This window comes from Prosopis cineraria, unplaced genomic scaffold, assembly GCF_029017545.1.
Source record: "Prosopis cineraria cultivar Desert tree isolate PC_DT_omini unplaced genomic scaffold, ASM2901754v1 PC2, whole genome shotgun sequence".
Taxonomy (NCBI): Eukaryota; Viridiplantae; Streptophyta; class Magnoliopsida; order Fabales; family Fabaceae; genus Prosopis; species Prosopis cineraria.
Window position 1 is genome coordinate 20,688,897 of NW_026555333.1, and position 24,973 is coordinate 20,713,869.

General features: G+C 30.4%; 1 protein-coding gene and 1 pseudogene across 1 annotated transcript; both read left to right on the forward strand.

Moving 5' to 3' along the window:
• Positions 1-7,264: 7,264 nt before the first annotated feature.
• LOC129303960 (ABC transporter C family member 3-like) lies at positions 7,265-13,154 on the forward strand. The gene is given in 10 exon segments (XM_054943555.1): positions 7,265-9,616; positions 9,801-9,887; positions 9,982-10,632; positions 10,841-11,005; positions 11,190-11,484; positions 11,636-11,850; positions 12,102-12,407; positions 12,529-12,592; positions 12,694-12,933; positions 13,045-13,154. Coding segments are annotated over 10 exon segments (4,461 nt in total). The 5' UTR covers positions 7,265-7,288.
• Positions 13,155-20,574: 7,420 nt separating this feature from the next.
• On the forward strand, positions 20,575-24,094 carry LOC129301783 (ABC transporter C family member 3-like; annotated as a pseudogene).
• The last annotated feature ends 879 nt before the right edge of the window (positions 24,095-24,973 follow it).

The window sequence follows — 24,973 nt, forward strand, 5'->3', positions numbered from 1 at the left end:
AGACACTTTTTTTGAAGCTTTTCTTTTTTTTTTTTGCTAGATAAATTTTATTTAATCTAAAATATAGGATCACATGTAGTGTTTACGGGTGCTTAAACTATTTATTTAAGCAATATCACCCTTAAATGTTAAAATCAATACAATTTCGTCCATGTAATAATAGCCATTGACATTTTGTTAACATTAAAGAGTATTTTTTTTCCCTCTAAAGTATTTGTAAATGATTAACCAAAATCTTAAAGTTCAATAGTGCAGTCAAATTAAGATATATATATATATATATATATATTTTTAACCGAAGAGTGATACATGACTGGTCGACTAAGTATCCATCATTAAATAAGAGTGTCACTTTATAGTCAAGTGAAAGAAGCTCACTGTGAAAAGAGGTCTCCAAAAAAACAAAAAACAAAAAAACAAAAAAAGATTGCATGTGAAGTCGTCGCATTCATGGTGTACCATGACGCAATTGTATTTCTAATGAGTGTCTGGTACTAAGCATTCCATTTATAAGTGACGTATATGTGTGCAGATAAGTAAAAGATAATATATAAGAGGGCTTTTAATTAATTCATTTTATTTTTTTATGTAATTTTATTATTTAAAAGTCTTTTATACTCTTCTAATCTTATTTATAAATCACTTTCAATATGTTTCACAAGTACTAAAAAAAAACTTTAAAATATTAACTCTATCTTAAAATTTAATAAATTCTTAAATTTACCGTTATTAAATATACATACTTTAATAATATATTTTTTCTTTCTGACATTTAATGGAGAATAAAAGAAAAAATTTATAATAAAAATTTAATGATGTGACTTATAAATAGAATTAAAAAAATTATTCTCTCTCTGCCTTATAAATAAGATCAAAGTGAGTACTTTATTAGATTAGAGTTTTAAAAGAGTCTTACTTAAGTTAATTAGGATTATTCTTTACATATTTAAGGACACATTGTAAATTATTTTGGAAGAGTTGAATGAAAATTGATTTCTTAGCAAGTTTTTTCTTTATTATTATAAGGGCTTTTTATCAGCAGGCTGATCTCCTCTTATTGTGTCATTCTTAAAAGCAGGAATTTAATGACAAATTTTCTTAGAATTCTAATTCATTGATCAACTAATTTTGTTTGTTTTAAATTCTGTTGGCGTGACTTTCAAATGTACATTTTCAATTATACTAATGATCAATTAATGATACGATCACATGTACATATTATCACAAATGTCTATATTATACTAGTGTGTTAAAAATGTCTATATTATCATAGGCTGTACAAATATTTATCTGTTAAAAGAGGTCAGTCAGTCCTATAATTAGTCAGTATAGACATTTGTAACCGGTGAAAACACAAAAAAAAAAAATCATATACAACCCTTTTTTATTTAAGAGAATTAATTATAAATAAAGACTAATGTTGAATAAAGTGTTATTAAAATAAGAATATGATTTATTTTTTTTCAAACAAAACTTATTGTTAATCTTTATTTGTGATTAATTTTTTTTAAAAAAAACTAGATATAATTTTCTCTGAAAATACTGTCAATTGACAGTTTGGCTGACTTTTTTTTTTCTTTTTTATTAGCAAATATCAGCAAACCAAATGACGTCTATTTCCTTTCCCTATATTTTTTTTAACCAAAACATGTGCAACAAATTTTGATGTTCACCATTAATATAGGTTATAGGTTGAAAGATTTTTTTTTCTTTTTTTATTGATAAGTAACTTGTTAGTAAATCAATAATCATGATAGACATGTATAATTAGTGGCTAAATTATTAAATAATCATTAATCAGGGTTGAATGACCTTTTTTGATTAGTGAATACCTAGTTAATTATATAAAAGATAAAACAACTAAAAAATGACATGTGGAAAATTTGATAATTACAACAAAATTAATGGTGAAATAATTGCAACGAAAAATCACTTCCAATACCATATAAACCATTTAAATATAAAAAAAAGTCTCCCAAAATTACAATATTACTTTGAAATCACATGTTTTTTTAATTCAAGTTGTCAATTTTATTATATTAAAATTATCAATAATTGTTAAATATTCTCTCCATTAAAAAATGTAAATAATTTTTAACCAAATTTCACCTTTCAATAAAGTAATAACTTGTCTTCAAACTAATTCTACTTTTTCATATTGACTCTTATTTAGTAAGTTGTTTCTCTCTACAATAAATATAAAGTGATTTATTCAATAGGAGTACTTTTAAAAAAAAGACAATAATTACACCTTAAAAAAAGTAAAAATATTTTATATTTTTAATATATAAATTTTCAAAAAATATTTTATATTTTTTAATGGAGGGAGTAGTTGTTAGTGCAATAGCTCATATGACAACTAAAGAACAATAATTAATACTTTTTTTGGCATTGTTTAGGCTAGCTATGGGGCTCCGGATGATGGAATTGTTTAAAAAAAAAAAGACATTTTGATTATTTCTCTTTAAAAACGTAATTTATAATTTCTTGGTGTTGCACTGTAAATTTCATAATAATTTGACCTATTTGAACTTTTGAAATAAAGTGGCTTTACAGTGATCTTATGGTGAAATTATGCCTTTTCGTAATAGCAGAGGGTATCATATAATCTGAAAGTGTTAATCTGACTAAGCATTCGCTAAAGCCTAAACAACCAAACCAAAATTTATTAATTATTAACATTTTCAACATCCTCCCTCCCATTGTTTTTAGGGAAAATCACATTAATCAATTATTCATTAATTTTTTAATTATTGATGAATGAAAACTTGTTTACCATATTACAATAATTTCTCTCTACCATCAAGTTAATATTTTAGAGTTATTAATGAAATAATTAATTATTATTAAAATAAAAATTTGATTTTTTTTTTGAATGAGACTTGTTCACTAAATTACTACACTTGTTCCTCTTTATTATTAAGTTAATTTTTGGAATTATTAATAAAAAATGATTGTTATTAAAATGAAAATGAGAATAAGAGAATTTATTGTTGTTAAAGGAAATGGGACTTGTTTTTCCCCACATGAGAACTTGTTGTTAAAAGAGTGTGTGTGTGTATATATATATATATATGTATGTATGTATGTATGTATATAAGGGGTAGTTTTATTTTTGCACAACTAATTGACTACATTTACATTATTTGGTCCTACAAAGCAATTAATTATGACTAATGGTCCTTGAAAGCAATTAATTTTCATTGTAGTTTGGAAAAAAAAAATTGTATTGATTAAATCACTTGGAACTTTTATTCCAAGAATGTAGATCCTGTAGTATTTATTTGTATAAATTTTAATGGGTCAAAGGTCAATTTTATCTTTACATTATAGGTCTAAAAGAATTTAGAATTTTAAACTCATTTTTGATGTAGTATTGATATTCAATTTTAAAAAATAGCGTAATATCACTTTCATCATTAAAAAAATTTAATTTTGACCAAAAGATGAAAGAAAAGAACCAAGAAAATTATATAAAAGGACTCAAAAATTATACATAAGACCTAAAAAAATTTTTCTCGATCCCTAAAATTTCATTGCACACAAAGATCAAGAAAATAACATAAAAGGACCTAAATTTTTTTTTTGTCATTTTCTGTACATTTTAAGGTCCGTTTTTATAATTTTTTAGTCAACTATCAATCAAAATTAATATTTGCTAATAGTATGAGGTAATAATATGCCATTTTAAAATGTTGAAGGAAAATATTATATTAAAAATAAATTTAGAGTTCTAGATACTCTTAGTCGGCTAATTTTTTTATTTACAATATTTAAATATGTTTTTAGATTTTGAATAGAGAATTGAAAATATAGTTAAAAAGTTTCAACACAATATTATTAAATTATTTTTTAAATATTATCATAATTATTTAAAGTTCTTTGGAAGATTAGAAAATTAGACTATTGGGGAAAAAAAATAATTTTAATAATTTTTAATAATTATAAATAAAATTTAAATGTTTTACAATCTTTAATGAAATATTTTTAATAACATTAAAAATTGCACTGAAACGTTGCTTTTGAAAACATGTAGGAGGTACATAAATTTAATAAAATGAAAGGGATGTCATTATATTTTATACATATCTTATTCTAAATAACATAGCATATTTTTCAAATTTCATGGAAGCTCATCTAATTAGTGATGAACAAAATTTTTAAGAATAATCAAATATTTTTTTAATTATAATTCTTTAGATAAATTAGCCTACTAGCCCAAAAAAATTCTTGTGCCTAGCAAGTATGAATGAACTTTTTAAAAATTTGAGAATATGGTTGGTTCACATTGATATACAAGAAATTTATAATTAATATATAAGGGATTTAGTACTGATATATAAGGAATTTATTATTAAAAAATAAAAAATTTATAAAGCATTTATTATTGATATACAATGATATCTCATTAATAAATCTAATAAGTAGGCTATAATGTAAAATATACTAAATATTGAATTATTTACTTAGTTTGATTCGATAATATAAATTATATCTGTAGAAGCCTGTAATTCTTTTATCCCATTTCTTCCGTTCATTTATAATTAATGATATTTGAAATAATGACATTTTTAAATTCAAATCGCAGTTGAAATTCAAAAGTCTTTTCTAATTTTTTTTTTTGGGTCCTAAAGTTGTTATTGGACTTAGGGGTGTTCACGGGACGGGACGGGACCGGGACACCCTCGTCCCGTGTCCCGTCCCGAAAAAAAGATCGGGACTGAATTTTGGTCCCGTGACCCGTCCCGTCCCGAAAGTCGTCCCGTCCCGTTAAGAGTCGGGACGGGACCAGGACAAGATCGGGACGTCCCGCCGTCTCGATAAATAGAATAATATCGAAAAAAGATTTGGATAATAACGTTCATTAAAATTTTAAATCATATAATTTATTAAGTTTAAAATTAAAACAACACAAGCACATAAATAACAATAATTTAAAATTAATTATTGAATTATATTAATCACAACTACATATTATAATAACAAATGCAAGTGATCTTTATGCTATAAGATTAACAACAACAGTCAAGTCAAACATAACATTAAATCATTATTCTTCTACTTTAATGAAGATGTACTAAGCTAATTACTCTTCTAAAAATAAGTAAGAAATATGTTATAAATAAAGGTTATTAAATAGATAGATATAAGAATAAATTATATTAATATAATTAATATATTATAAATAAAGATATTGTCATATTTACTCCATGCCATTAAAATTATCAATATAAAAAAACTTTAGTTTTAAATAAGAATTGCAAGTATTAAAATTATAATTGATATAATTAATATAAGTATAAATTATATTAATATAATTAATATATTTAAAATAAAAAATAATATATATAATATTCGGGACGGGACGGGACGTCCCGATGGTAATCCCGTGTCCCGTCCCGTCCCGTAAAGTCCCGTCCCGATTATTTTCGGGTTAGGACAAGACCCGTCCCGATATGATCAGGACGATACCGGGCCTATCAGGACGGGTCTAGGCTGAACACCCTTAATTGGACCAAAACCGGTTTTTGATGTCGTTGTCCAATTTATTAACAAATAAAAACAAAATAGAATATTTTCACTCAAAAAAAAGAATGCTTGATTAGATCAAGTAAAAAGAATTAGATTATATTAAAATAAGATTAGTTATTCGAATTTTGCAAATAAAAAACATATTGCCTCCGTCTAAAAATATAATATATTTTTAATCAAATCTCACTTTCAATAAAATAATTACTTATTTTTAAATTAATCCTATATTTTCATATTTATTTCTATTAAATACTCAATAATAAATATAAAGTCATTCATTAATAGGAGCATTTTTGAAAAAAATACAATGATTATACTTCAAAAAATTAAAAATATTTTATATTTTTGAACATCCAACTTTTTAAAAAATACTTTATATTTTTAAATAGAGAGAGTATTATTATGTCTGATAACATTTAGATCTAATAAAATTACTAATTATTCGTTAAATACTAGATAATTATATAAAAGATAAACCAAAAACTGAAAAAACGACATGTGGAAAATTTGATAAGTACAAAAATGTTAATGGTGAAATAATTGCAACCAAAAATCACTTCCAGCCCCATATAAACCATCTATATATATATATATATATAAGTCTCATGAAATTATAAAATCATTCTGAAATCATATTTTTTTTATTCAAGTTATCGATTTACTATATTAAAGTTGTCAATTATTATTAAATAGTAATCAGTAGAATAATTTAATTGACAACTAAGTAACAATAATTAATATTCTTTAGGAGTTCTTAATCTTAATCATGCATGTCATTTCAGAATTATTTGACCTATTTGAAGAAAAGAAGTTACAGTGATCTCATGGTGAAATTCTGGCTTTTCCTCATCGGAGAAGGTATCTTTTGATAAAAACTACAAATACAACACTCGGAAAGAGTGTTCAACTGTTGACAGGACGAAAGAACGCCAACAATCTGACAATGCATTTGCTCCAAACCAAAATTTATTATTTATTATTTTATTAAAAAACTATACACTCTTCATTTAAGAGTTAAATATTAAAAAAATATAAAATATTTTTAATTTTTTAAAATATAATTATTATTTTTTTAAAAAAATATTTAAATAACTTTATATTTATTATAAAATGTTTAATAAAAATAAATATAAAAAAAAAAGATTAATTTGAAATAGATAACTATTTTAGTAAGGTAAAATTTATTAAAAATATTTTATATTTTTTTAAGAGAGAGAGTAAATTTAGTTGTATTTCCATCAAATTTTGTTATAAACCGCTGTATTTTTTTGTTTGTGTTTTAAATTCATATATTTTTATTTTTTTATATTATAAATCCTTATAACATTAACACCTCTGAAACTTAAAATACTAAAAAAACATAAACATAAAAATTTAAAACAGTAAAAAAATAAATATTGAGACTTATGGAAACTTTCAAGGGTTTTAAAGTTATAGATTTTCTTTTATCAACCATTTCAACATCATCCCTCCCATACGCAGTTTTGCTTTTTACAAGAAACCAGTTATCTTCGTTCTCCTTCCTTGAGCAACAAGTTAATAATCACACTCTCTCACTCACTCTGCCTTTTTAAGCTCATTTTTCCTCATCCTCAATCTTCCAGGAACCAAAACCAGAACAGGAACCCCTCACCTGAACCCTCTAGCACTGCACACCCATTTCAGAAATCTCCATTTTTGACGACGCTACTTAGTTTTTTTTTTCCCCGTTCTTTTACTTAAAGCTTTGTGGTTTGTTTTCTCTCACAACTTGCTAATGTACTTTGCCGCGAGTTTTCTCTTAAAACCCATTTTTTTGCATCTGTTGTCTGCTTCTCTCCACCTAGTTTTTTTAGTAGCGTTCTTCGTTTCATGGGTGCGGAAAAAAATTACTGCGGGAGCTATAGATGGTTCCGAAGAGAAGCTCAAGAGTACTTTGTACTCGAGGACTCTGTTTTGTTCTTTGGGTGCTTCTGCATTTAATCTTGTCATGTGTCTACTGTATTGCTTCTACTGGTACCGAAATGGTTGGTCGGATGAAAAGGTCCTGACCCTTTCGGATTTGGCGCTTAAAACAGTAGCTTGGGGGGTCGTTTTTGCTTCTTTGCGCACAGGATTCTTCAATTCAGGAGAAAGGAGATTTCTGCTATTCTTTAGAGCTTGGTGCGCTTTCTACCTCATTATTTCATGTTATTGCTTTATAGTGGACATTATTCTCCATCTTAAACACTTTTCATTACCACTTGAGTACTCAGTTTCTGATGGTGTCTCCTCCTTTGTGGGTGTATTCTTTTGTTACGTGGTGTTTTCTATGAAAAATGAGAGTGAAGATAGCATTCTTCAAGTACCTCTTTTGAATAATAATACTGATGTTAGTAATGCATTAGAGATAAATAAGACCAAGGGGGATGACATTGTTACTCCTTACTCAAATGCTGGAATTTTCAGCATTTTTACCTTCTCTTGGGTGTGTCCTCTGATTGTTGCGGGAAAGCAGAAGACTTTACATCTTGAGGATGTCCCACAACTAGCTAGTTGTGATAGTGTTACTGGAGCTTTTCCACCTTTCAGAAATAAACTTGAGGCTGTCTGTGGTACAATAAACAGAGTGACCACACTTGAGCTGGCGAAGTCATTAATACTATCTGCTGGGAAAGAGATTTTTGCAACAGCCATTCTTGAACTTGTAAACACTTTGGCCTCTTACGTTGGTCCATATCTCATCAACACTTTTGTTCAATACCTCAATGGCAAACAAACATTTAAGAATGAGGGATATGTTCTGGTGGCTGCATTTTTTGTTGCGAAGCTTATAGAATGCCTTTCCTAGAGGCACGGTCTCTTTAGATTGCAGCAAGTTGAAATTAGGATCCGAGCACAGCTTGTGACAATGATTTATTGTAAAAGCTTGACCCTTCCCTGTCAAGCAAAGCAAATCCACTCTACTGGAGAAATAATCAATTTTGTGACACTTGATGCTGAAAGAGTTGGTAATTTCAGTTTGTACATTCATGATCTGTGGACGGTATTTTTACAAGTAGCACTGGCATTGTTTATTTTGTATAAAAATCTTGGGATGGCTTCGATTGCCGCATTTGTTGCTGCTATTATTGTGATGTTGGCAAATGTTCCCTTGGGATCATTGCAGAAAAAGTTTCAAGGCAAGTTAATGGAGTCAAAAGATCGACGAATGAAGGCCACATCTGAGATTTTAAGGAACATGAGAATTCTCAAACTACAGGGATGGGAAATGAAGTTTTTGTCCAAGGTTATTGAACTGAGGAAAACAGAGGAAGGCTGGTTAAAGAAATGCTTTTATCAATCAGCCATCATCGTCTTTCTGTTTTGGGGTGCAGCACCCACATTTGTATCTGTGGCTACTTTTGGTACTTGTGTACTTATGGGGATTCCACTTGAATCAGGGAAGATCTTATCTGCACTTGCAACATTCAGAATACTTCAACAGCCCATTTATAATCTTCCAGCCACAATTTCAATGATAGCTCGAACTAAAGTATCTTTGGACAGGGTTGCATCATTCCTTCAACTAGACGACTTGCAATCTGACATTATAGAGAAGCTTCCGCGGGGTAGTTCTAATACAGCAATTGAATTAGTGGACGGTAATTTCTCTTGGGATTTATCTTCCTCTAATGCAACTTTGAAAGGTATAAATCTCACTGTCATGCAAGGCATGTTGGTTGCTGTCTGTGGTACTGTTGGCTCAGGCAAGTCTAGTATGCTGTCTTGTATTTTAGGAGAAGTTCCAAAGGTTTCAGGAACATTGAGGGTTTGTGGAACTAAAGCCTTTGTTGCTCAGTCTCCGTGGATTCAAAGTGGGAAGATCGAAGAGAATATATTATTTGGTAAGGAGATGAACAGGGAAAGGTATGACAAGGTCCTTGAAGCATGTTGCCTGAAGAAGGACCTGGAGGTTCTTCCATTTGGTGATCAAACAATTGTTGGAGAGAGGGGAATCAATTTGAGTGGTGGACAAAAACAGAGAATTCAGATTGCACGAGCTCTCTACCAAGATGCTGATATATATCTATTTGATGATCCTTTTAGTGCTGTGGACGCGCATACAGGATCCCACCTTTTTAAGGTAACCCATTAGGACATTTTGTTTGTTATATGCTATGAATTTGGCTTTTGAACTTGAATGCCATTTAGTATTTATATTCTACAAATTATTATTTTGCATTCTTTTTTGAAGCATTATCTTCATTTAGTGTCATACGTGTTTATATATTTTAGTTTATTTATTTCATTATTTATGTATATGGCAGGAATGTTTACTAGGTTGTTTGAGTTCAAAGACAGTTATTTATGTCACTCATCAAGTAGAGTTCTTACCTGCTGCCGACCTTATTTCGGTGAGCTATTCACAGTATTTAATCATTATCATTTCAAAGAGAATTCACTATGTTTTTTATCCTCATGTATTTTATGTTGTATCTAATATATTAGGTCATGAAAGACGGGGAAATTACTCAAAGTGGAAAGTATAATGATTTGCTCAACTCAGGAACCGACTTTATGGAGCTTGTGGGTGCACATAAAAGAGCGTTATCTGCAGTTGATTCACTGGATGGGGCAAAAGTGTCTGATAAATTAAGTATAGCTGATCAAGATATAAATATCTCTGGTGTACAAGTTACAAAGGAAAAAGAGGCAAACAAAGATGGGCAAAATGATGAAACAAATGATATAGTCGAACCAAAAAGCCAGCTTATTCAAGAGGAAGAAAGGGAGAAAGGTAAAGTTGGCCTTTCAGTCTATTGGAAATATATCACAACGGCATATGGAGGAGCACTTGTACCATTTGTATTGTTGGCTCAAATTCTGTTTCAACTTCTTCAAATCGGAAGCAACTATTGGATGGCCTGGGCAACTCCTATCTCTTTGGATGTGAAACCACCAGTCAAACCTTCTATGCTTATAATTGTCTACGTTGCAATGGCCATAGGAAGTGCTTTTTGTATGCTCGCTAAGACAATTTTTCTATTCACAGCTGGTTACAAGACTGCAACTCTACTCTTCAATCACATGCACTTGTGCATCTTCCGTGCACCCATGTCATTTTTTGATGGCACTCCAAGTGGAAGGATTATTAATAGAGTAAGAAGTCGAGATATTGCATTGTTTTTATTCTGTTTTTCTTATCTAATCTATTGAGCAATAGCGTATTATACTTTATGCATTTTAAATGTGTTTGTATGTTAAATTTATAGGCCCCTCATCCTTGTTTTGGTTTTCTTTCACAGCTATATCAAGAATAATGCATTGGGTCATTGACAATCTCTTTCTTTTCTTTGTTCTCTTGTAGGCTTCTACTGATCAAAATGCAGTAGATTTAGCCATTCCCAATCTAATCGGATCATTTTCCTTTTCTATGATCCAACTTTTGGGAATAATAGTAGTGGTGTCTCAAGCTGCATGGCAGATTTTCATCATCTTTATACCTGTGATATCAATCAGCATTTGGTATCAGGTATATTGCTTAAACCATGTTATCTTACATGATATAAGGTTGCATCTTTCTTGTATATTCTTCCTTTCATTCCTGCAGTCTATGCTTGCATTAATTAGGCACTCATTCCAGAACTTTTTATTGCTGCGGTGCACTTTATCATGTTTTATGTTAACTTATGTCTTGCAAACTTATTGCTCTGCAGCAATATTATTTACCGTCAGCTAGAGAACTATCACGTTTAGCTGGAGCATGCAAAGCTCCAGTCATTCAACACTTTGCTGAGAGTATTTCAGGAACAACAACCATTAGGAGCTTTGATCAAGACTCAAGATTTAAGGAAACAAATATGAAACTGATGGATGGGTATTCTCGGCCAAATTTTAACATTGTTGCGGCAAGGAATTGGCTTGGCCTCCGCTTGGATATGTTGTCTTCTATAACTGTTGCCTTTTCCTTGATATTCTTGATATTTATTCCACAGGGAGTTATAGATCCAGGTATATACTTCAATGTTGATATCAGTTAGTAAAAAAGAAAGAAAGAAAGAAAGAAAGTTTTGGCGTCTTAACCAATTGACAATTACTTCGTTTATATTTTGGAGGAAATGGAAGCTTATTGTTTACTTTTATTTTATTTATGATTCTGAAGGTATTGCTGGTTTAGCTGTTATATATGGACTTAATCTGAATACGTTTCAAGCTTTGGTGATATGGTGTCTTTGCGAAATGGAGAGCAGTTTTATATCAGTAGAGAGAATGCTTCAGTATAGTAGCACTCCAAGTGAACCTCCTCTTGTAATGGAACAAAATCGGCCCAATCCTTCTTGGCCATCGCATGGAGAAGTTGACATTTGTGATCTGCAGGTACTTTGAGTTAGCCATAAATTTGACTCCAAGCGCCACATCTCAATCATATGGATCATGTTAGGATTATAATGTCTTTCAATCTTTGGTCAATCAATTTGTAAAACTTCAACTGTCAGTCTTTTATCAAGGGTTAGAATGTATCTTCAAAAGGAAATGTTACTGCTTGTAAAATGTTCTTTGGTTCATGGATTTAACATTATGTTTGTACTATTTTAAAAGATAATAAAATATTAATGTGTGCGATGAAGGTTCGTTATGCTCCACATCTACCACTTGTATTGCGTGGCATAACATGCAAATTCCCTGGAAGACTGAAAACTGGCATTGTGGGGAGAACAGGAAGTGGTAAAACAACTCTCATACAAACGCTTTTTCGAATCATTGAGCCAACTGCTGGGAAAATTGTGATTGATGGCATCAACATTTCATCAATTGGACTTCATGATTTGAGGTCTAGACTTAGCATTATTCCTCAAGATCCAATCATGTTTGAAGGCACAGTTAGAAGTAACCTAGACCCGTTGGAGGAGTACACGGATGAACAAATCTGGGAGGTAGGTTTTTAATATTTGCGTATAAAAACATGCATGCACTCAACATGAAGTTCTGTCCCAAAATTAAACTTGTATCTGTTTCTTAAAATGCCTTTTTCTTCATTGATTGACATGCTTTTAGGCTCTCGACAAGTGTCAACTTGGAGATGAAGTTCAAAAGAAAGATGGGAAGTTAGACTCTGCAGGTTTTTCATTTACTTTTTTTCGTGAAATTTTAGAGATAGTATGTTATAACATTTCTGATCCCATATTTGAAAACTGACTGCTTTTGCGAAAATGGGTGTAGTTAGTGAAAATGGTGAGAATTGGAGCATGGGTCAGAGGCAATTGCTGTGCCTTGGGAGGGTGCTACTTAAGAGAAGTAGGGTGTTGGTGCTTGATGAAGCTACTTCTTCAGTTGATACTGCCACTGATAATTTGATTCAGCAAACTCTTCGGCAACACTTCTCTTATTGTACAGTCATTACCATCGCACACCGAATAACTTCTGTTCTTGACAGTGATATGGTTTTGCTTCTCAATCAAGGTCAATAAAGATTCCTGTTTTCCTTCTGATTTTGTGTTGTTTTCTGTGTTTTGATATGCCTTTTTTTACTTTTTTTTTCTTTTTATATGATTTCGTTGTATCTTGATGCAGGACTGATTGAGGAGTTTGAGTCTCCACCAAGATTGCTAGAGGACAAGTCGTCATCATTTTCTCAGCTTGTTGCGGAGTATACCATGAGATCAAACTCCAATTACCAATAACCGAGCTTATCACTCAATTTGCTTACTCAAATAAAGATAGCATGGTTTCTAGATGATGAAGAAATTGGGGGAAATCTGTCAATGAAAACCTTATGAATGGATTTGTATGAAATTGTGATGATTCAATCCAAAAACGTCAACTACTCTTTGCTGTTTTGAGTTGCAGATGTTAGTAGTTGTGAAAATGGTGTGTTTTTATTTGTTAGTTTGGATCTTGTTGAGCATGGAACACATGTAAGGAAAGTTAAAGCTTGTGCCGGTGACTGAAAAAGACGAGATTATTGAACTATAACGAGAAAATAGTCATTTTCTGTCACACTGATTTGTTTGGAGTACTGATAAGGTTATGTAATTTGGCTAAGTTAGTGTGTAATATCTGGAATTATTACTTGAGATAGTACGTGAATTATGTGGTTAAATTTAATAAATTAATGTCTTGTTTATGTAACTTTGAACATGTGTAAGCCAAGAATAAAGAGAATCAATTTACAGATTTTAACTTGTTTGTACTTTCAAAAGAATCAGACATTGTAAAATTAATATCAGGTGGTAAAGAATATATGATAAATGACCAACGAGACAGCTTGTTACCCCTCAAACCAAATCAAATATCAATAATTTAAAGTATAGTCAATCAGTCAACTTTTCTTTTCTTTTCTTTTATAAGATAAATCATAATATAATTAGACCTTTGTGTAAATGAATAATTTGTTTGAGGCTGAGTTTTATGTGGACTAGGTGAGCATCTCGCATTTTGGCAAATGCGACAAGTCCAATCCGTACGAATTGGTAATTTGGGACGTGAGACATGTTTTTGGTTTCCACGATACTGTTTTTTATTTTTTTTGTATAAAAAAGTTTAAGTAAGTTGGCATTAAATCTCACTAACATCAGGACATATCTTCAAATTTAAAAATATATAAAATAAAATAAATTTTCTTGTAAAAGAATTTTTATTTTAAAATATGGAGTATTTAATTTCAATTTCAATTTAATTTGTTAAATAATGAGACTAAAAAATATGAAGTTTAATATTAAAAAATGGTGAATAGACAGGTGAATTACATTTAACTCCACCTTTTTAGAATTTAGAATGCTTTGTTCATGAATCAATCTCTTCAGAAACCATATATCCCATCAAACTCCTTCTAAGAACACCCCTCGTTTGAAGTTCCAATGTAATTAGAGCTAGAAACGGGCTGGCCTAGCATATAAACCTTTATGGCTGTGGTCTAGGCTCCATTTGGTATGCTGCATGGAGGGTAGGGATTGAAATTGGATCAAAGTAATACACTTTGACATGTTTGGTATGAAGTATTCTTCAATTTTTGGAATTGCTTAATCCTCCTTATGTGAGAATGTTAAAACCCACCATCCTTGGTATTATAAAATTATTCTTAATATTGAAATTTTTATGATTAAAATGCCCTCCTTGAGATACCCACATTTGACTTGATCTTCACCTTCTCCTCATTTGCTTGGCACGTTCACCGTGGGTTTGGGCGGCACATTCACTGTGATGACTTCTTTGCTAGCGACGGCTTCCTCTCTTGTTGGTGATGACTTCGATGGAAGCAATAACAAAGACCTTGATATGAGCCAAAAAAAAACAAAGACGATGAGATTGAAATCGAAATCGAATTTTCTTGTTCTTGATTTTGTTCTTTGAGTTTTCAATTCTTCATCATTTCCATTGACGCCTACTGCCATCGCACCTGATCATCTTCTTGCTTTCGAATCTCCCTCTGTTTGAGATTGTTGATGGTGTCCAGGTTTGGTTCCTTGAGTTTGACAGCATTCCAAATCTGGTTCTGAGTTTGAGCTTGAGACATGTGCCACGAGTCTCATATCAAAAAGCCTCATAAGTGGTGTGAGATTTATAAGTTTAAGGAACTCTCTTTTTTAATAGGCTAATTTTTTGAAATGGACTCTCACTATAAACTTGTGCTTGTTACATTGATGTTTTTATTGAAAGGTCGAGTGAAGTGTCATGGAGTGAAGCCGTTAGCAACGTTAGCTCTTGACAATGTGGTATTATTATGAGTCTCACATCAAAGAACCTTACAAATAGTGTAAGGTTTATAAATTCAAGAGGTTCTTCATTCTAATAAACTAACTTTTTGAGTCGAGCTCTTCTTTTAGACTGGTGTTTATTACAACATAGTTCTCTTGATCTGTTTAAGTTTAAGGTTGAGTTTTCAAGACTTGGCCCAAGTTCATCTCACTATGATACCTTAATTGCATTAAAGCGTTCATAGCCTTTTGATTTCTCATGCACCAGAGCTTTTTGGCTGTGGTTTTTTTTCCTTTAGTTAATGGTAAGGGCCATTACAATCTTTTTATAATTTTTGATTGAATACCAAATAAAATTAATGTAAATATTCTATTTAAATATTACTCTATATCAAATATATTTTTAAAATCTTAATCTCAATATCAATTTTATTATAAACCCAAAGTCAATCTATTGTAATTCACATCTTCAAAGACAAGAGTTCAAATACAAAAGCTCGGTTATTTTAAAAATATTTATTTTCTAAAACCAAACATTTCTTTAAATGGCTTAGGGCTTGCCGTTTGTATTATTTGTTTAGATTTTGAAAAAAGAAATCAATTATAATATTTCATATTTTTTAAAATATAATTTATAATGTTTAAAAATTAAAAATAAATAATAAAAATTTTACCTTTAAGTTTCCAAAAAAATTCTAATGTTAAGGTATAAATATATATCTTAAAATTTAAATTTAATTTAAAAATTGAAAATATTTCATTTTTAAGGGAAAAATAAGAAAAGGATTTAAAAGGGCTGCAACCTTATTTTTTGTAAAATCTATCAAAGCTGAAATATAAAGTGCCATCTTTTGAGTCTAAATTTTTATAAAAATAAGTTTAAATAGATGGCTGGTCAGCCTTGATCTTTATTTTTAACTCAAAATATAGTTATTCTTGAAATTTATCATCCTTGAAAAACGCATGTTTTGTGTCCTTCCCCAAACCAAATCCCTCCAAAGTGCTTGCGCACGTGTACGGTGGACTTTATTTCAAGTTTTTTTTAGCTTGGATTTAAAATGATTGCCTCTATAGTTCATTGAGTTAAAAGAAAATAGGATTAAAAAATATTTTCATCTATCAACTATTTACTTAAGAGTACCTAATATCTTAAAATTTCATGTGATACAATTTTTTTATTTAACTTTTAAAAATAGTATATTGAGCACTTTATCATTAAAAAAATTAATTTTAATTGTTAATTGATTTTAAAATTATAAGAAATGACCTTAAAAATTATAGAAAGGATTCAAAAAATTATACACAAATGCCCTATAAGAAAAAAATAATATCAATTAATTCCTTAAATTACATATAAATTACAAGGCACACATGTTATTTCTTACTCAATAAAAGGCCAAAATATGATTTTGACTAGCCATTATTTTATGAACTTATTCAATATTAATTTTTTATATATTATTTATTTGTAATTTTATGAGTCATTTTTTGTAATTTTTTAACTCCTTTTTTTTAATTTTCTCAATCAACTAATAGGTAAAGTTAATTTTTTTTAATAACAAGAAGTTTAATGCACCATATTAAAAAATTAAAAGGAAGAATTACACTTCATGAAAGTTTGGGACACTAGGCACTTATGAGTGAATAGTTGGGGGAAAAATGTCTTTAACCTGAAAAATTATAATGTTTAAATGGTTAGAAATTAAGAAAAAAATAAGAATTGACTTGTTTTAATTTAAAAAATTTTAAAAATTGAATTGTTTTGTGCTAAAGTTCAACCTCTGAATTCATAATTGAAGAAAAGGTTCAAAGACCAAACATTATTTTTTCACTTAATATCATCAACGAGGGATAGTGTCGAAACTAAACTAAAATTAAACGATAAATTGAAACATAATAAAAAATTAACAAAAGTGCATTTTAACCAAAATAAATTAAATTATGTCCTTACCCATTTTTTCTAATAATCAACATACTTTTAATGTCTATTATTATGATAAAGGTCATCCGTATGAAATTAAGGGAATATTCGTTAAAACTTGAAATGATAAGTAATTTTTTTGATGGTCTAGAGATTTGATGAAAATTAATTTATTGTTTATAATTTTTATAAAATAACGAAGAAATTATTTTGTATTTGGTGACAACCATATATTATTTAATAATTTTTATATTTTATGATACTTTTATATATTTTTTATAATTAAAAATGAAGTATTATTTAATTATTTTATAATAATTTTTCTTATTTACTGCACGTGATTTAAGAATTTTTCTTAAACAAACGGCCCTAAATATTTTTATTGTCATGACTTAATTTGAATTATTAAACTAATACAATTTTAATCATATGGGAATCTTTTAATATTTTAACAGAATAGAAAAGGGACAAAACTGCTCACTTAGTTTAATGTCTGTTCCATTATTTTTCAGTGGACTTGTATAAATTATATTGCACTTTCGGTCAATGATTAATTTAAAAAGTTTCCATGTTTGTTTTAAATAATAATAAAAAAAAGCAAGTTCACTTATTTTATAACCGAATAGAATACTTGCTTTAAATACTTTCTTGTTAAAAAAAGCGAGCAAGTTGGCTAATTTTATAGCCATAAATACATTTCTTTTTTCAGCAGCGCAATCAAGATTGTTAAATTTGTAAATTTAAGTAAATTCATGATAAAAATATAAATTTTTATTACAAACTCATATCGTAAACTTATAAGAGTTTACCTCTATTAAAAAATAGCCATTAAAATATGATTATAATTTAATTTAAATGTATTCAAAATTTAAATCATTGAAATTAAACCTATCTACATTGATAAATTATCATATACAAGACGCAAAAATTTTAAAATAGGGGAACTTTTTTTTTTGGTATTTTTGTTTTCCTTTTTATTAATATTATTTTTTGCATTTTAATTTTTTTCCTTTAAACCAAGTCTTATAACTTTGATGAACTGAATTTTTTATAGTATATAGTTAACTCGATCAACTCAAAAAAAAATTAACGAGCTTAACAAGTTTAAGCAAGCTTGCATCTAGTTCTAGTTTATGAATTAGTTAATACGATTTTGTAAATTAAAAATATAAAAACGATAAACTCGAAGATAAACTTGTGAGTTTAACTGAGTTTGTATTTGGCTTGAGTTTATAAGTTAAAAATATAAAAGTATTAAATTTGTAAAGTTAACTTGAGAGTTTGACAACTATGAGCGCAATTATTTAAACTACTAATTGCAAAGGTTAGGCACCATCTAAAATATAAGCCATACTCCCTATGATAATAATCCTTCCAATTTTATATATAAAAGGAACAAAAAACTTATTATTTTATTTTTATTTATAGGCAATAACCAATGATCTGAAGTTTGAATTTTGAATTTGCAGTTATATTAAATATTTACTAGGAGAGTTTTACCATTAATGTAGTCTTACCTGGTTCAATCCATGAATAATGGACAATCATATAAAAAAAATAACATATATAAAAAAATATTATAATTTTTTTAAAATTTTTCTCATAAATTCATAATTTTCATTTTTGATAAACAATTAATGCGACCTTTTTCTGATTAAATGCAAGAGTATTTTAGTTTAATTTTTTTAAATTTTCAAACTCAATTATTATTGTTCACCAATTTTTTTAAATTGTATGATGCAATTATTTTTTTTTATATACTCACTCTGTTAAAAAACATAAGCCATTTTTTGAAGAGTTGAATGTTAAATAATATAAGGTAATTTTAATCTTTTGAGGTGTAATTATTGTTTTTTTTAAAGTACCTCTATTGATATTGATTTTATATTTATTATAAGGTGTTTAATAGGGGTAAATATAAAAAGATAAAGTTAGTTTGAAAGTAGATAATTATTTTATTGGGGTGAAATTCAGTTAAAAATGCTTTATATTTTTAAACGGAGAGAGTATATATATATATAAAAATGAAAGGAGTACTTCTAATTATTTCAGGTGATTAAATTTTAAATTTGTGTAAGAATAAAATAAATCACAATGATAACATATTTGGTTGCAACAAACATTAAAAGTCTCTAACCTTAGCCCGAAAAGGCTTAATAATGTTAAGATTATTTATCAGAAATTTCACACACTCGTGGTCTTTGATGCAATTTTGTCCGTGCATTGCATAGATTTTATAATTAATGTGGATATTATTTTATTCATTCACCGGCCGGCTCCGATATTGCCATTTCCTTGCGACTTTTTTGATCGCCGACAGACATGTGCGCTCAGGGCCAACAAAGTTTCATTTACAATTTAATTTAGTAGACTTCTTTTCAAAGTTTCAACATTTTATTTTAAAATATAAAATATTTTTTGGGTATCATGAAAATAATATAAAAAAATAATAATTAGGATCTCATAAAAATATTAATAACAATTATAAATTTTGAATTACAAACCATAAGTCTTACCTGTAATTTAAAAAATATAAATAATTAGTTGGGTAAAAAAAAACATTTGGTGTTATTTGTAATATCAACTGAAAAACAATGAAATTAAATTGTGAATTACAAACTAATTATTTTAATTTTTTTTGTTATCATTTAAAAAATTAATAAAAAAAATACTTAAAAATCTTTACGGTATTAATTGAGTATTTACAAAAATCTCTTATAAAGGTCAAGTCAATTAAAAAAACATAATTTATTACAAATAAGTAATATAGTTTATCATTAAAATTTTAATAATTTAAAATTTATAATTGTTATTAATTACCCTAATTGTCATTTTCCCGATATCATTCTCCGCAATTCCCTCCTACTATGAGTGCATGGGACTCGAGTTTATTTTTGTTTTGGTGATCTTCTTCCTTGATCGCAACGTTATCGTACCTCCAAGCCATCTCCCACCTTTGACTCTTTTCCTCACTGTCTCTCCATTTGTAAGCTCAAATTATTTTCATTCTTAAACTTTTGGAACCTTCAACAGAGCATGAAACACTGAACGTCGAGCACACCCATTTCACAAAAGAGTTCCATTTCTGAAGGTTCCATATTTGACTATCAATTTATTCAGTGACGTTTGCTTTGGTGGGTCTTCTCCAAAATCCCATTTTCTCGCTCTTGGCGTCTGCTTCTCTCCACTTAGCTTTATTACTTGCGTTTGTTTTCTCTTGGGTGCTGAAAAAATTTTCACTGGGTGCGAGGGATGATTCCAAAGAGAAACTTAAGCGCACTCAGTATGAGAGGACCCTGTTTTGTACTCTTGGTGCTTCTGCGTGTAACATTGTTATGTTTCTACTCTATTGCTTATATTGGGATAGACATGATTGGTCTGATGAAAAGTTGGCGGCCCTTTTGGATTTACCGCTTAAATCAGTTTCTTGGGGGATTGTGTGTGCTTCTTTGTGCACCGTTTTCTTCAGTTCAGGTGAAAGGAGATTTCCACTATTCTTCAGAGTTTGGTGCGTTTTCTCCTCCCCATTTCCTGTTATTCCTTTGTGCTGGACATTATTCTCCATCTAAAACACGTTTTGTTTTCGATTCAATACTTGATTTCTGATGGAGTTTCTTCTTTTGTGAGTGTATTCTTTTGTCAATTGGTGTTTTTTCTGAAAAATGAGGGTGAAGATAGCATTCTTCAAGAGCCTCTTTTGACTGATGATACTGATGTTAGTAATGAGTCCGAGTCAAATATGACCAAGGGAGAGGAAACTGTCACTCCTTACTCAAATGCTGGAATTTTCAGCATTCTTAGCTTCTCTTGGGTGGGTCCTCTGATTGCTGCTGGCAGAAAGAAGACTTTAAACCTCGAGGATGTCCCACAACTAGCTAGTTGTGATAGTGTAATTGGCGTTTTTCCAGCTTTTAGGAATAAACTTGAGGACGAGTTGGGTGCATTAAAGAGAGTAACCACACTTAAGCTGGTAAAGTCATTAATACTCTCATCTTGGGAAGGTATATTAGCAACAGCTATTGTTGCACTTCTAAACACACTGACTTCTTACGTTGGTCCATATCTCATTGACACTTTTGTTCAATACCTCAATGGCAAACAAACATTCAAGAATGAGGGACATGTACTGGTGACTGCTTTTTTGGTGGCAAAGCTTATAGAGAGTTTGTCATTTAGGCAATGGTCCTTGAGGTTAATGAAAGTTGGAATAAAGATCCGAGCACTGCTTGTGACAGTAGTCTATAACAAGGGGTTGACCCTTTCAGGTCAGTCCAGGCAAGGCCACACCAACTGGTGAAATAATCAATTTCATGATAGTTGATGCTAAAAGAGTTGGAGACTTTGCCAGGAACATGCATGATTCATGGATAGTAGTTCTCCAAGTAGTGTTGGCGATGTTTATTTTGTACAGAAATCTCGGGATGGCTTCGATTGCAGCTTTTATTGCAACTGTTGTTGTAGTGTTCACAAATATTCCCTTTGCGTCATTGCAAGAAACATTCCAGCACAAGTTGATGGAGTCAAAAGATAGAAGAATGAAGGCAACATCTGTGATTTTGAGGAATATGAGAATTCTGAAACTACAAGGATGGGAAATGAAGTTTCTATCTAAGGTTATTGAATTGAGGAACACAGAGCAAAGTTGGTTAAAGAAATATATGTATACTTCAGCCATGACCACATTTGTCCTATGGTGTGCCCCCGCATTCGTATCTGTGGTTACTTTTTGCACTTGCATACTTATAGGGATCCCACTTCAAGCAGGAAAAATCTTATCTGCAATTGCAACATTCCGAATGCTTCAAGAGCCGGTTTATCGGCTTCCAGAGACAATTTCAATGATAGCACAGACTCAGGTATCTCTGGATAGGATTGCATTATTCCTTCATCTTGATGACCTGTAGTCTAATGTTATAGAAAAGATTCCAAAAGGTAGTTCTAACATAGCAGTTGAAGTACTCAGTGGTAATTTTTCTTGGGACTTCCCGTCCCTAATACGACATTAAAAGGTATAAATCTCACAATCCTTCAAGGCATGAGAGTTGCTGTTTGTGGTACTGTTGGTTCAGGCAAGTCTAGTCTAATATCTTGTATTTTGGGAGAAGTTCCAAAGATGTCAGGAAACTTAAGAGTGTGCGGAACTAATGCATTTGTTGCTCAGTCTCCATGGATTCATAGTGGGAAGATCAAAGAGAATATATTATTTGGTAAGGAGATGGATAGGGAAAGATATGAGAAGGTTCTTGAAGCATGCTCCCTGAAGAAGGACCTTGAAATTTTGCCATTTGGTGATCAGACTATTATTGGAGAGAGGGGAATCAATTTGAGTGGTGGACAGAAACAGAGAATACAAATTGCACGAGCTCTTTATCAAGAGGCTGATATATATCTTTTTGGTGATCCTTTTAGTGCTGTGGATGCTCATACGGGATCCCACCTCTTTAAGGTAAACTATTCATTATGATAGTTTGTTTGTCATACAGGATTATATTTTGAGGTGTCTCGCATGATTTTTTTTTACCATGTGCAAAATAGATTTGGCTATTCTAACTTTTATGTTATATAGTTTTGAATCCTTATTTGTACCTTTTTCAAACTTGATTCTTTAAATTGGCATCGCACTTGTCACGATATTTTACTTTGTTAGATCCTTCATTATTTTTATATATGGCAGGAATGTTTACTTGGCCTTTTAAGTTCGAAGACAATTATTTATCACTCATCAAGTAGAGTTCTTACCTGTAGCTGAGCTTATCTTTGTGAGTGATTCTCAAAATTTAATCCTTGTCAATTTAAAGAGAAATTTTGTTTCCTGGCATCCGCTAATCTTTTTCTTATTATACCATGTGTTTAGGTCATGAAAGATGGGGAAATTACTCAACGTGGAAAGTATGATGATTTACTTAACTCAGTCTGCACTCGATTCATTTGATGGAGGAGAAGCATTTCATAAACAATGTGCAAGAAGTAGAGAAGTAAATATTTCTGGTGCAAAAATTACAGAAGAAAAAGAAGACGACAAAGATAGGAAAAGTGGCAAAACAAATGATGTAGTTGAACCAAAAGGCCAGCTCATTCAAGAGGAAAAAAGGCAGAAAGGAAGAGTTGGACTTTCAGTCTATTGGAAATATATCACAACAGCATATGGAGGAGCTCTTGTACCATTTATATTATTGGCTCAGATTCTGTTTCAGCTTCTTCAAATTGGAAGCAATAATTGGATGGCTTGGGCAACTCCCATTTCACCAGATGTAAAAGCACCTGTTGGAACCTTTATGCTTATGATTGTCTATGTTGCTTTGGCCATAGGAAGTTCTTTCTGCATCCTTTCCAGAACAATGCTCCTTTCCACTGCTGGTTTCAAGACTACAACTCTACTCTTCAACAAAATGCACAATTGCATTTTCCGCTCGCCTATGTCATTTTTTGATGCCACTCCAAGTGGAAGAATCACTAGTAGAGTACGTAGAAGTGTGGACATGCCGCTGTTTTTCTTCTTCCTATAAGCTCTTAATAGTATTAGGATGTCATATTCTATGAAGTTTAAATTTAAATGTTATATCACTTAAAGCAACAGCCTCCTTCATCTTGCTGGTTTTATTCAATAAGTCATGATTGAGTCACTTCAATCTTTCTATTTCCTCTTGTTCTCTTGTAGGCCTCTTCAGACCAAAGTGTATTAGATACAAACATTCCTTTTAGGTGTGGATCATTTGCATTCTCTTCAATCCAACTCTTGGGAATTATAGTAGTGATGTCTCAGGTTGCATGGCAGGTTTACATCATCTTCATACCTGTAATATCTGTGAGCATATGGTATCAGGTATCTTACTTAAATCATGTCGTCTTGCTCAATATAAATTTCCATATATTTCTGGCACAGTCCTCCTTTGTTATCCTGCATAGAGCATGCACTTATCTGCTAATTATAATTTGTTTGTTTCTACTTTATCATGACATAGATTGACTATTTATGTCTTACAAACTTATAATCATGCATCAACACTATTTACCAACGTCTCAAGAACTATCACGAATAATTGGACTTTGCAAAGCTCCAATTATTCAACACTTCTCCGAAACAATTTCAGGAGCAGCAACTATCAGAAGCTTTGACCAGGAGTCAAGATTCCAGGAAACGAATATGAAATTGGTGGATGAGTATTCTCGTCCAAATTTCAATATTGCTGGCGCTATGGAATGGCTCTGCTTCCGCTTAGATATGTTGTCTACTACCACATTCGCTGTTTTCTTAATATTCTTGATATTTATGTCAAAGGGAGTCATAGATCCGGGTAATTAATTCAATTTTGCCATATTAACCAATTGACAATTTCTATATGAATTGTTTACTTATTTTGTTTCATATGCATAATATGAAGGCATTGCTGGATTGGCTGTTACATATGGACTTAGCCTAAATGCATTACAAGCTTGGATGATGGTGAATCTTAGCAACATGGAAAGTAAAATTATATCAGTGGAGAGAGTACTGCAGTACACTTGCATTCCTTGTGAGCCTTCTCTTGTAATAGAAGAAAATCGACCTTATCCTTCATGGCCTTCACATGGAGAAGTTGATATTCTTGATCTACAGGTACTTTGTGTTAGCCATAAATTAGGGTCAAGTGCAAATCTCATTCATATGTTGTGATTTTATTTTCCTTCAAATTTCTTTAGGGGAAAAAAAATCTTTCTCAGTATATCTTTGTTAAGGGTTGGATTTTATCTCCAAATGGATAGATTATGCCCTATAAAAGGTTGTTTTTGTTCATGGATTCAACATTATGTTTGTACTAATGTTAAAGATGTTCATGCCTATGATGAAGGTTCGTTATGCCCCACATTTACCACTTGTGTTGCGTGGCATAACATGCAAATTCCA